The 13,547-nt window shown below is 36.0% G+C and overlaps 1 protein-coding gene across 3 annotated transcripts in view; it reads right to left on the bottom strand.

The window, feature by feature from the left end:
- usp32.L (ubiquitin specific peptidase 32 L homeolog) overlaps positions 1-13,547 on the bottom strand; it is a 112,183-nt gene that overhangs the window by 66,214 nt on the left and 32,422 nt on the right. For all 3 annotated transcript variants that reach the window (XM_041582229.1, XM_018246844.2, XM_018246845.2), the window contains exons 3-5: positions 3,719-3,824; positions 2,944-3,062; positions 305-464 (exon numbers count right to left, since the gene is read on the bottom strand). In XM_041582229.1, coding sequence (XP_041438163.1) covers positions 305-464; positions 2,944-3,062; positions 3,719-3,824 — 385 coding nt within the window. The remainder of the gene's footprint in view (positions 1-304; positions 465-2,943; positions 3,063-3,718; positions 3,825-13,547) is intronic.

Here is a 13,547-nt window from a genome sequence, read left to right as displayed (position 1 = left end):
GCACTGCATTCATTATTGTGGTACATCTTTATACAGTCAAGTTCCTGAACATTTCCATTCTGATTAGATACTGACCACTGATTTTAATATTCTAAACAGAATACAGCAGGAGGATGTCACAAGAGTTAAGTTATAGCAGACCTACTGGTTCCAAAATACTTCAAGATTTAAGAAACTCGACTAACATCCATCTTCAGCTAAGAATATTTGTAATACATTTCTGAAGCAATAGTAAAGCAAAACGCAGCAATTCTGAAGCAAGTGTATTTTACTAGAAAAGCAGGAAACATTACAGATTACTTACAGTGTGTAACTCCAGCTAAAGTCTGATAAAAAGTGGGAGTGTCACTATCATCTGTGAGGGTAACAAAGACTCCTCCAGAGAGCAACCATCGAGAAAACGTGAATGCATCCTTATTCTGCAGCAGCCAATTTCGGAATTTATCATAGTTCACCTTTTCACCCTGAAAAGTTCAAATGAAAAATGTGATTATGGGTTATGGGCCATAGTGACAGATAAATTATGATTAAGTAATACAGACTGTGTATGAGCACATGGTGCATCTATTCTAATTAGTGTTAGCAACTACATCTGGCATACACCTTAATTCTGAATACTGCCACCTGAGTTTTTCATTTAGTTTCTTCTCTGGAGAGGAAACTTAAACAAAACACAGATAGGAATATTAGAGCACCTGTTTGTTTTCCAGAATTGCATTTTAGGACAATGAACGTGGGGGCTTTTTGTCAAATGTGATTTCATGTGGTTGGCAAATGCCTTGTATGCCATTGGCCTTAAAGGCGTTGTAAAGTTAATGGGGTTGTTCACCTTTAAGTTAACTTTTAGAATATTGTAGAATGGCATTATTTATTTTCTATAGTAATTGAATTATTTCCTTCTTCTCCTTTCCAACATTCAAATGGGGGGGGGGTCACTGACCCCATCTGTAAACAGATGCCCAATAAGGCAACAAATGTACTGTTATTGCTACTTTTTATTACTCATCTTTCTATTCAGGCCTCTCGTATTCAATTCAGTGCATGGTTGCTAGGGTAATTTGGGCCCTAGCAACCAGATTGCTGAAACTGCAAACTGGAGAGCTGCTGAATAAGAAACTAAAAAACTCAAAAATCACAAATAATAAAAAATTAAAACCAATTGCAAATTGTCTCAGAATATCATTCTCTATATCATAAAGGCGAACAACCTCTTTAACCCACTAGATTTAAAGATTCTGTACTAATCCCTTAAAGATACAACTTTGCAAATGATTTTTTTAAACTATCCCTAAGTTTATAGTCCATGCTGGCCCATCAGACAGCCCATACTCTGATGTATACCACAGGGCCATCACTCTGTAGCAGGATCCAATTGGAAACAGTTGCACATAGTGAGCAAGTGTAAATGAAAAGGACTCCTATTTCTGGGTGTAAACAAACAAATAAAACATTTTATCCCTATTACAAAGTTGCATCTTTTAAGGGATTCTTACAAAATCTCTAAAATGTTGTGGATTGACAAAACACTGTATTCATTACTAATCAGCCTTATATTGTGACAATTTTATTTTTAGTATAAACAATATATTATGTGTCAGCCCCTAAGCTCAGTAAGTGACAGCAGCACAGAGCATGTTCAATGAATCAGCAGCAAAAAAGTTGGGGGCTACTGGGGCATCTTTGGGGGCACCGATCTTTACTGCTAAAGGACTGTGGTTGCCTTGGTCTGGTATAAAAAGTTCAACACATAATGTACAACATTTCTAGCCTACAACTTTAGTTAGGCTTTAGTTGCCCTTTAATATTAATGCTAATTTGTAAATGTTTTATTAGTTGCCAGGGTATTTGGTTGCGTGACAAAATACAGAGCATTCACTTTACTGCTCACAGTATGTTGGTATTGTGTGGACTCAAACAACTCAGATGTGTGTCATTCTTTATAGGTTGTGAATGGGGCATATGTGTACAAGAAGGCATATTTTTTGTGCTGTTCTATATTTAAAAATGTCATGGCTGGATAACAGGAAGCAAAATAATCCCTGTATGCATAGCATTAATGCTGGTACTTCTTGAGATCCTCTCCTGGCAAATATGCTCAGTCTTTATTAATGTTGGGGTATACAGCTGCATGTGTTGTATAAATGATAAATGCATCTCCAAAATAATTTTTCATAAAATCACCGGGTTTCATGGTTGTAATGAAAACATGCCAATAAACCGTAAATGGCATTAACTCAAGTTTATGCATTACAAAGTCCTAAAGAAATAAAAATTGTGATACGTTTCCTATTTATTTCTGGTACAGAATTAAACCTAATATTTGAACTGTAACATTGTCTGCGTAATTCCCCTTTGCGTTCATGATTATAGTCCTGAAGTACAGATCAGTGACATGACTCATCTCTCTAGATTTGTGGGCGAAAATATTAAAGGTCAAATCTGACAGAACAAATTAAGGCTGATGCAAAGGTCTTTGCCTGAGTATGGAGGTCAGAGGGGCATGCAGTTTAGATAGTAATGGCAAGTGATTATAGGGTGAATCTAGAAATGTTACTAAGTACACAACTGCTTCATGTTAACGCTAGTCTAAAAAGGTCCTTCCATAATAACATAAAATACACTTATCAATTAATTTATAACAAAAACAACTACAACAATGGTCTTTGCATTCAACCTATATATATATTTTTTTTTTAAATTCCATTTTGGAGATATGAAACCGAATACATTTATGTCTAACTGCAATTTATGATTTGGTTCTATAAAAAGAAAAAAGTTAAATGCACAAATGTAATTGCAGCAGGACAGGTTAATCAAATTCTTTCTTGATAATCCTAAAAAGTGATATCATTTCTCCAATCACTGTGCCAGTATACAATGTTAGTAGTTTTGTCCTGGACAAGAAAGTGTAAAATCCAAAAAAGTAACAATTAAGAAACATACCTCGGCAAAGCATTTCTTAAGAGACAAAGGAACTTCTCCATCCACCATGCACAGCATACTCTCCATTTCCTCTCGTACAACACAGCTGCCAGATTCATTTGAAAAGAGGCTAAAAATGTCTGGGAAAAAATGTAAAATAGATTAGAAAACTGCTAAAAAACACACTTTTTTGTGACAATACTTATGGTATTGGCTGCAGCTTTCAATGTTTCAAACACATGTTTTTAACCTTAACATTTTATAATTCCTGCTATCTTTATAACATCAATATAACCACATCTATAACCTAGCCAGCCTGCAACCACATGTTATCAGGTGCACCATTACTATAAAAGGTATTAATTACATTAGAAACTCTGTAGGGTCATTTTACCACCTACATGCACTGCAAGATGCATTTTATATTTTGGTCAGCTGTTGTAATATATACATGCTGGATTGCCAATTAGATATTGGTTTGGTTGCACTAGTTTCTGTGTAAAGATGTGGCTCTCATATTAAATAGTTAGACACACAGCATTCTGAATTATCTTAAATACATTTTACATTTGATGGCTGCAACATCACAGACAACAAGGCCTCAGCTTTTGTCAACCCTGTTTTACACAAAAGGCATACTTGATGTTTTTGTAGCAGCAAGAATCTAAAGATCTAATTTGTTAGTACATTCCCTCCCAATCCTGGGCAAATCCAAACTGCAGTTGTTGGTCTGCACTTATCAACACTATATAATATCAATATCTCATATAACAGTAAATGTTTAAAAAGCTCCTACATTTTGCCTTCTCTTCATCTCGACCTCTTGTTAGAAGGACAAGTCCCACTATCAGGTTGTTAAAATGTAATCCTTTGGAGGTTCCACCAAATGAGCAGTAGATAACCTTAAAAAAAAAAAAAAAAGAGCAAAAGTAGTGATGACTTGTTTAGCAGATTGCATTCTATCTAAAAGCTTAGCAAACACAGCACTGTGAATAAGGCTTGCAGAGCAGATAGCAAAAGGTGCCCTGGTAATAAGATACAATGTAGTAACTCTTAATTTGACTTTACAGCTTTATATTTGCTCATACCTCCACCCCACTACCAACTTTACTTATCTATTAGTATCTCTTTAAAAACATTTACTTATATTTAATTTTTACCAATGTGCATAATGTAAAACATTTTTTTCCTTGAAGATTTATTATTTGGAATAAGGATAATACGCTTACTTTGTACTTATGATCCACATTGATAATCCACTTTGGGGCAAAAAGCTAATTTTGCAAATGAATGTGGGTCCCCTGACAAAAAGCTAAAGAAACACTAACCTATGGATTAAACAAAAGAATTAAGCACTGCACACTGCAGCACGCACTACTAAAATTCCCAGTTAAAACCTGCTTCTCACAGGATAAACACCCCAATTCCCACTGGACAGGTGTAGAGGTTGATGGTGCAATTAATTTGTAGAAAACCTTACATCACAGTCACTTTTTATATTATGCTTGGTAACATTTAAATTTACACAGGTGTGCTATGACACGGACTAAACAAACAGACAACTTAAAATCTCAAGGACTGTGTTATTTAGTTTCCTTGCAGCCTTAGAGTCATCATAGGAATAGGATTACCATAACATCTGGATGTGACTCATGAAACTTGCTGCGTTCTTCAACTATCACATGAACTGTCATCAGCTCCTATGATTCTAAAATGATTCACCTTCACTTTTTTCAGTACAGTTGTTCTCAGATATTTGACCAGAAATAAAGACTTTTTCAACAACTTTCTATTTTCTATTTGTGACCGTTTTTCTAATATCGAAGTGAACATTTTCATTTTTCACCTTCTTGTGTCTTTCTAAAGCAGATCTGGGGTCGCTGACTCTGTAACTGTTCTAAACAGATACATTAGTTAATAAATTTGTTTTCTTGGCCCCTGAGTTTCATTTGAAACAGCTGTTAAATTTGATACAATAGTTGCTAATATTCCAAAGATACTGTTGAGAAATGTATTTACTAATGTAGCAAATTGTAACAGTTCAGACTCTTCCCCAAGATCACAGAGCTGCTGGAATGAAACACCAAAGGCCGGAACATTAAACTTAAATCTAAACTTAAATTCTGGAAAATGGTAAAAAAAGAAAAAATGGAAGATAACTGAAAAATGTATTTATTTCTAATGAACAATCTTAAAGGAGAAGGAAAGCTAAACAGTTTATTGCCAATAGATTAACCACAATAGTGCATGCTATAAGACTATATTTATTCTGAAGAATGCTTTACCATACCCAAGTAAACAGCTTTAGAAGCTCTCATGGTTTATTTAGGATAGCAGCTGCCATATTAGCTTGGTGTGACATCACTTCCTGCCTGAGTCTCTCCCTGCTCACTCATAGCTCTGGGCTCAGATTACAGCACAGAGGGGAGGAGGGAAAAGGGGGGAGGAGAGGGAGAGAGGCGCAAACTGAGCATGCTCAAGCCCTAGCCCTGGAAGTCTGATAGAGAAGCCCATGTGTACACAATAGAAGGAAATAAAATAAGTGGTTTTTTTGACAGAGGACTCTGAGCAGCATTACTTTGAGGGTTTACTGGTGTATTTATATAGACCTTTCTGATAAAGCTTACTTAATTTTAGCCTTGCTTTCTCCTTTTAGAACTATTCAACTGAAAAAAGTGTTTCAAAGGTGAACAACCTTACTCAACACAGCACAAAGCTTTGTACATATTTGCTGGAAGAGCCAAGTGATACAAGTGATTCAAGCTTCCCACTTATTTCACCCATTCAGATAGAACACTGGCCATGGCAAGCAGTTTATATGCCTACAGACTGACCATGAAATTCTACTTCTGCATTTTTCATTATAGAATGGTAACAGAACACAACAATGAACTCAGCCAATGCACAGAAGAGTGTTTTTTTTTTTTATTATTTTGCCCATGGTTATCTTATTATCCACTGTAATTCCATTGCAGAGGCATAAAGCATGAAATGATCGCAACCAAGCTGGGAGATGAGTGGCTTTATTTTCTTCACAGTTTAGATGTCTTTCATAAAAGAAAAAGTTCAATCAAAGTGCAGTCATCCCTCATTCTAATTCGCAATGTTATTGTTATGCATTCTTATTGCTGTAATTTACTGTATGCAAACTCTGCTGAAATAGGCGCTGACTGCAAGAGCTCTTTAGTAAAGACGATATTCCCATCAGAGCGTCACGGTTAAATAAGCACTGTTGTGTGGTTTTGCCAAGCAGATGTGAACAGTCAGTAAATAAATTATGCCAGCTCTGCCAAGAATTCCAGAATGCACTATATCTCTCTAATCCATTGGAGAGGATATGTTTCTTTTTACCTTCTGGAAGTCTAATAAATGTTTACAGCGGGCATAGATTTACCAGCATATTTTAATTCATCTGAGTGGAAACTGATGGAGCAATAGAAAACTGCCCCCGGGACAGTGGAGCATGTAGGTAAAACGTTTGAGAAGATTATTTAAAGATCTGCGAGAGCATTTATTATCTGCAACACTATCACGAGCCCTGAGGCTATTGTTAACCTACTCAGCGCTCTCTGATGTCACAGCAATACAAATAACTAGACCCAAGTACGTTTTTCACAAGGGAGCAGTATTAAATAAACTAATGTTTCCGACTATTTCATAGCCTCAGGAATGTTGTTAAAACGATTTGCCCTTAATCCTTTGCTTGACCCCATTATCATCAGCATATTTAATACACTTTAAATGCAAAAATGAAAGGGATAGTTAAACATTGATATTTAAAAATACATTTGCGCAGGCAACACTTGATCACCGTGCCAGTTCCCATTTTTTTAGTAATAAAAATTTTATTTTTAAAGGAATGTTTACTTTTTATTTTTTCACTTTATTTTTAGAAAGTTTTAATTTGCAGCATAACTATGTATAGCCTGGACACAGGCTTTCACTTTATATCCAAAGTTATGGTACTGCCAATTGAACCTACCCAGCAACTGCACTACTGGGGCTAACCTCGGGAATGGTCTTCTACAAAGAAAGCAGAGTATTTCTCCAGACTCTTTTATATTATGCCAAAAAACTACTGTTCTCAAGTGAAACAGACTGACTGCACCTACCACTAAAGCGTGAAAGGCATTGGTCAATGCAGCTTTATCATTTTATAGGGATGCACCGAATCCACTACTTTGGATTCGGCCGAACCCCCGAATCCTTTGCGAAAGATTCGCCCGGATACCGAACCGAATCTGAACCCTAATTTGCATGTGCAAATTAGGGGTTGAAAGGGGAAAACATTCTTTACGTCCTTGTTTTCTGACAAAAAGTCACATGATTTCCCTCCCCGCCCCTAATTTGCATATGCAAATTAGGATTCAGTTGGCTGGGCAGAAGGTTTCGGCCAAATCCGAATCCTGCTGAAAAAGGCAGAATCATAAACAGAATCCTGGATTCGGTGCATCTCTATCATTTTATAAAGAAGCCTATATAGCTCGAGGATGTCAGGACAAATTGATAGACATTTGGCTACTCTGGATTTGAAATTCTAAAACAAATAGCCCTAAAGTACTTTAGCTAACCTGCATACTAATCAATGTTGTAGGAACTGTACAGTAACTTTGTCCTCTTTCACTTTCATACCCTGCTTCTATTCTATCTATGGTAAAATGGAGTAATGTGCATACAATCAAATGTTTATCTATTGAAAATCCAAAATAAAAGCATTAAAAATAAAATGTATAGCCATCAGATTCTGTAATGTGTCCATAGTCTAGTGACGCATGATAGAATATTTGGATAGAGTACCGTACTGAAAACACTAGAAATAAAAAAAATAATTGTAAAAGATGTTAAAAGCTCTTACATTGTTGTCATTTGTGGCTGTCATAACATCATAGTCACGTTTCTGGGTTTGAGAAAATAATACTGGTTAAGATTCAGTTATGTGGAAATCCGTAATCCAGAAAGCCTCAATTATAGGAAGGCCATCTCATATAAACTCCATTATAATCAAATAATTAAAATCTTTTAAAATGATTCCCTTTTTCTCTGTAATAACAGAACCTTGTACTTTGTCTCAACGAAGATAAAATTAATCCTTACTAGACGCAAAACAATCCTATTGGGTTTAGTTAAAGTTTAGTTTTGATTTTTACGCTTCCCCCACATATAAGTAAACCCACAAGCTAGTCTCCTCCTGAATTCCCTGATCTATAGTATATTATATTGGCCCAAATGTCTTCATATTCATTCATAGTATTGGTATTCCATTAATTTGACTTCCTCAATCTTCAATTTCTGAACTGGAATTTTGAACTGTGGTCTTGTAGACAGGGAATTTCAAGCCTAAATCCAGATAGGCATGACACTCCAATTTCAAAGTGTGCAGATTAAAATGTAAGACTAATGCCACACTAGGCTGTTTCTCCGGCACAAAAATCCATTATGTGTCTTTGCACACAGGTTGATGAAGTCTTGTCAGTGCATTTACAGCAAGGAGAGGATGGAGACAATATGCATGGATCCCAAGTGTATGGGAGGCTGTTTAGCGCTGTGTGAATGGGTTACTTGAACCTTTGAAAATGGACTAAATCGGAGCAATCAGGTTCAGATTTAACATAATATTCATATATTAAGAGGGATACGAGTGCCATAATGTTGATTACTAAGTTTAACTCTAGGGAACACACAGAATATATGGTACAGGTTATCCAGAATGCTCGGAAACCTGGATAAGGGAACTTTCCATAATTTGGATCTCCATGACTTAAGTCTACTAAAAACAATTTAAACATTAATTAGACCCAATAGGATTGTTTTGCGTCCAATAGGAATTAATTATGTCTTAGTTAACTTTTAGTATGTTCTAGAATGGCCCATTCAAAGTAACTTTTAATTTGGTCTTCATTTTAATTTTTATAGTTATTGAATGATTTGCCTTCTTCTTCTTCTGAATCTTTCCAGCTTTTAAATGAGGGTCATTGACCCCAGCAGCCAAAAAACGATTACTCTGTAAGGCTACAATTTTACTGTTATTGTTACGTTTATGATTTTTCTATTCAGATCCTTTACTATTCATAAACCATTCTCTCGTTCAAACCACTCCCTGATTGCTAAGGTCATTTGGACTCTAGTGCCCAGATAGCTGATTAAGAAAAAGCAAAATAATTTATTAAACCGCAAATATTTGCAAACTGTCTCAGAATATCACTCTCTACATCATACTAAATCTTAACTCAAAAGATGAACAACCCCCTTAAGCAAAAAGCCAGCCTTTTCACTCTAATGGGACAATGCAGTTTTCTGCTAACAGGAGCACCAGCCTGGGGTATCAGGTAAGAGATCATAATGCCAAATGTTAGGCACCCCCGCCAGTGATATCCCATTTCTTCTTTAAAATCGCTAATTTATCAGTTGTATTCATTCGTTCTGATTTGCTGCTTTATGTAACTTGGAATTAGTAATGGTTATTTTATATTTGGTGTAGGCATGGTGCTATTTCTTACATTCTCCTGACAATGAATACAACAGTAGAACTGCATACGATTTAAGGGGGTTATTTATTAAAGGGATTCTGTCATGATTTTTATGGTAGCGTTTTTATTTCTAAATTACACTGTTCACACTACAAATAATTGACTCTACCATAAAAAATTTGATTCCTGAACTAGTGTATTTTGTTTCGGTTGTAATATTGGTGTGTAGGCAGCCATCTCTGGTCATGTGCTTTCAGAAAGAGCCAGTGCTGCACTATGGAACTGCTTTCTCCTACTCAATATAACTGAAGGAGTTGCAGTGGGACATGGATAATTACTATTGAGTTCTGTTCTTAGATCCACCAGGGAGCTGTTATGTGGTAGGGAGCTGCTATCTGGTTACCTTCCCATTATTCTGTTGTTAGGCTGCTGGGTGGAAAAGGGTGGGAGGTGGTTGATATCACTCAAATTTGCAATACAGCAGTAAAGAGTGACTGAAGTTCATCAGACAATATGTCTAGCCCCATGTCAGATTTCAAAATTAAATATAAAAATGTCAGTTTGCTCTTTTGAAAAATAGATTTCAGTGCAAAAGTCTGCTTGAGCATCACTAGTAACTAATGTGTTTTGAAAAAAACATGTTTTGCCATAACAGTATCCCTTTAAAGTTGAAGTTGTTTTTCATGAAAATTCAAGTTTTGGGGGTTGTTTTTTTTGGCCAAAATTTTTATTTTTTTAAAAAAACAGCTTAAATTTTTAGAGATTTGTTAAACCCCGACCCTGGAAATAGCTTGAGTCCAAATACATCTAAAACCTGGCAGAGATCCCTTGAACGATTTGAAAATGTTAATAGCCTTCATGATGTGCATGTGTTTTTCGGAGGGTTTTGCTTGAAACCTCAACCAATTTGAGGGGGGTTTTTTTGCCAAAAACTCGATTAATTAGGGTTCTTGGGGTTTGCAACTCCAACTTGCAGAATCAAGTTTTTTCCATTTAAGTTTTTTCTTTCAAAGTTTTTTCAAATAAGAAAACGAGTTATGAGTTCATTCGAGTTCATTTAAGGTTAAAAAAAATCTCTAACATTCAACATTTGATAAATAACCCCCTAAATTATTAAAACTATCATATATCATGCAACACAATCTAGTTAAAGTATTGTGACTACACTGTGAATTTTTTAAGACAATGATGCATTGGATTTGAAACATAAATGTAGTAGGTCAGATCCTGCATGTGGACATAAGGTGATGCTTGAAAAACATGATGGTTTATTGTTTAGTACTTGACCCCATAATCCCAGAAATTCTTGGCAGGGAGTTTTCAACACTAGATTAGCCGTTAAAGAAAAACTATACCCCCAGAACAATGTAGGTCTCTATAGAAAGATATTGCAGGAAACAGCTCATATGTAAAACCCTGCTTCATGTAAACCATTTTCATAATAATATACTTTTTAGTAGTACTGTATATACTCGAGTATAAGCCGACGCGAGTATAACCGAGGTGCCTAACTTAACCTAAGAAAACTGGGAAAACTTATTGACTCGAGTATAAGCCTAGACACAACTACAGCCCTGTCTCCCAGCACCACACATTGCGCCAAAGCGACCCCCCCAGCGATCAACCGGACTTCTTTGAAAAGTTGATGGTGACAGAGAATTGCCAAACGGATTACTGTGTGCATTGTCCCACTGTCCCACTACCATGTGCAGAGGGTGCTGTGTGATATTGCCATCACTGTTAATCTTTCATATAACCAATAGAGGGCGCTGTGCGATATTGCAGTCCCTGTTAATCTTTCATATAACCAACAGAGGGTGCTGTGTGACATTGCAGTCACTGTTATTCTTTGATATAACCAAGAGGGAGCGGTGTGATATTGCAGTCACTGTTAATCTTTCATAAAACCAACAGAGGGCGCTGTGTGATATTGCAGTCACTGTTAATCTTTCATAAAACCAACAGAGGGTGCTGTGTTATATTGCAGTCTCTCCCCAAGCGTCCTCTGTTGGTATAGGAATGATAAGCAGTGACTGCAATCTCAGCTAGCGCCCGTTGACTCAAGTATAAGCCGAGGTAGACTTTTTCAGCACATTTTGGATGCTGAAAAACTCGACTTATACTCGAGTATATACGGTATATGCCACTGGGTAATCATAAATAGAAAATTGCCATTTTAAAAAATAAGGGCCGCCCCCTGGGATCGTACGATTCACTGTGCACACAAACTATACTTGTTAGGTCACATGAGCCAATTAACAGACAGAGTTGTGACTTTTGCTTCCACACTTCTTCCGGTTACATTTAGAGTTGCAGTATTTCTGGTCAGGTGATCTCTGAGACAGCACACAGATCATCACAAAATTGTGTTTGAAGGCAAGAGATGTAAAAGGGTAATATTTACTTAAATATATATTCCTGTTTGGTAAGATTCTTTAATATGCCACTTAATTTGATATAAACTATCTTTTGCTTAAATTTTAATTTTGAGGGTAAAGTTTTCCTTTAAGCATTCAGTTGCACTGTTTCTCCAGTATGAGACATTTTGGGACTGAACCCGGGCACTGAACACTGAACACGAGGAAAATCATTGCTAATGTCCCAGGAAAACAGCCTATGAAAAGTAAAACAAACACTTTTTTATATATATATAACAAAAAGGCTTTATTTTTTTCAATATACTGCCATAAAAGAATCCATTCACAAACCTGACAGATATATAGGTAATTAATGGATATCCTGTCTACAGTGATTTAATATAGTCTACCCAAATTGATTTTTAGCTGTTGTTTCAAACTTGGCTACCTAGGCAGCTACTGAATAAACATGTTGGGTTTCTGTCAGATACTCCTATTTGTAATGGGCACATCTAGATAACAGCATAAAATAAATGTTATTTTTTTTTTTTTTTTAACTGTTAAAGAGCGCATTCGCGCATTCAACTCTTTGGTAAAACTAACAATGAAAATTCAATTTTTAAGGTAACACATATTATAGTATGAGTAAGCCCTTATGGTCATGGGTCTATTTAAACTGGTAATACTTGTGCTAGTAAATGGGGCCCACTGGCAGGGCTGTCTGACCAATAAGTGCTCAAAAACCAGCCAGATATCCTATGCCAGATATTGAGTACACTCTCTACTGCTAAGGAACCCATGAGAACGTTAAAACAATCCTTGTCCAATAGGTCATGTGAAAATTACGCATCAGTTACTAGTGATGATCCAGCAACATTTTGCACTGAAATCTGTTTTTCAAAAGAGCAAACAGATTTTTTTATATTTAATTTTGAAATGTGACATGGGGCTAGACATGTTGTTAGTTTCCCAGAGACCCGCAGTCATGTGGTCTAGTGGTCTAATAAACTTCAGGCACTCTTTACTGCTGCACTGCAGCACTCAATAGTAAAACAACAAAGCCCGACATGGGGCACATTTACTAAAGAGTGAACTCTGTTTTTCTGAAGTTTTGCTAAAAAAAAAAAAAACAATTTGCAGCAGCATTGCCTATTTACTAAAAGCTGAGCAACACACTTCACTAGCAAATTACTTTGTCATTAGAGAACTTTGGATGCATTATGCTGGGCGAATTTTCACTCACTCTGGGAGAACGATCGTAAATCTGTTAATTTATCAAAACATATTTCTCCATGCTAACCGCACTGTGCAGTACCTTTTTAATGTTATTTTGGTGATTATTTGACAATTTTGGTGTATTTTTAGAAATGTTATTGCATTTTTAGGCAATTCGTTGCATTTTCAGGTGTTGTTCACTTGTTTCTGTCCATAAAAATTATTTGGGAAACCCAAAAAAAAATCAGACTGGGATTCTGACAGTTGATTACACTTGCATATATAGCTTTAATGTTTGGTATATAGGAGTAGAAAGACATGATTACCCATTTTGGATTCGGCAGCATATGTACTATTCAAAAATATGTTTTTCTGGGTAAACCTGTTCCAGGATTTTTGGCTTTAGAATCCAAAGTATGCCATATTCTGCTGTAGAGCTTTAAAAATTTGAGTTGGGAGTTTTTGATCTATAGAAGTCAAAAATGTCCACATAAAAGTACACATATCTAGTATTGGCACATTCAATTGACATGCGGCTTTCCAAATCAGTTGAATATTATTAAAATATTTTATCTTATACACCAAA

The sequence above is a fragment of the Xenopus laevis genome, chromosome 2L, assembly GCF_017654675.1.
Source record: "Xenopus laevis strain J_2021 chromosome 2L, Xenopus_laevis_v10.1, whole genome shotgun sequence".
NCBI lineage: Eukaryota > Metazoa > Chordata > Amphibia > Anura > Pipidae > Xenopus > Xenopus laevis.
Note: the sequence above shows the minus strand (reverse complement) of the source record. Positions and strands in the feature narration are given on the sequence as shown.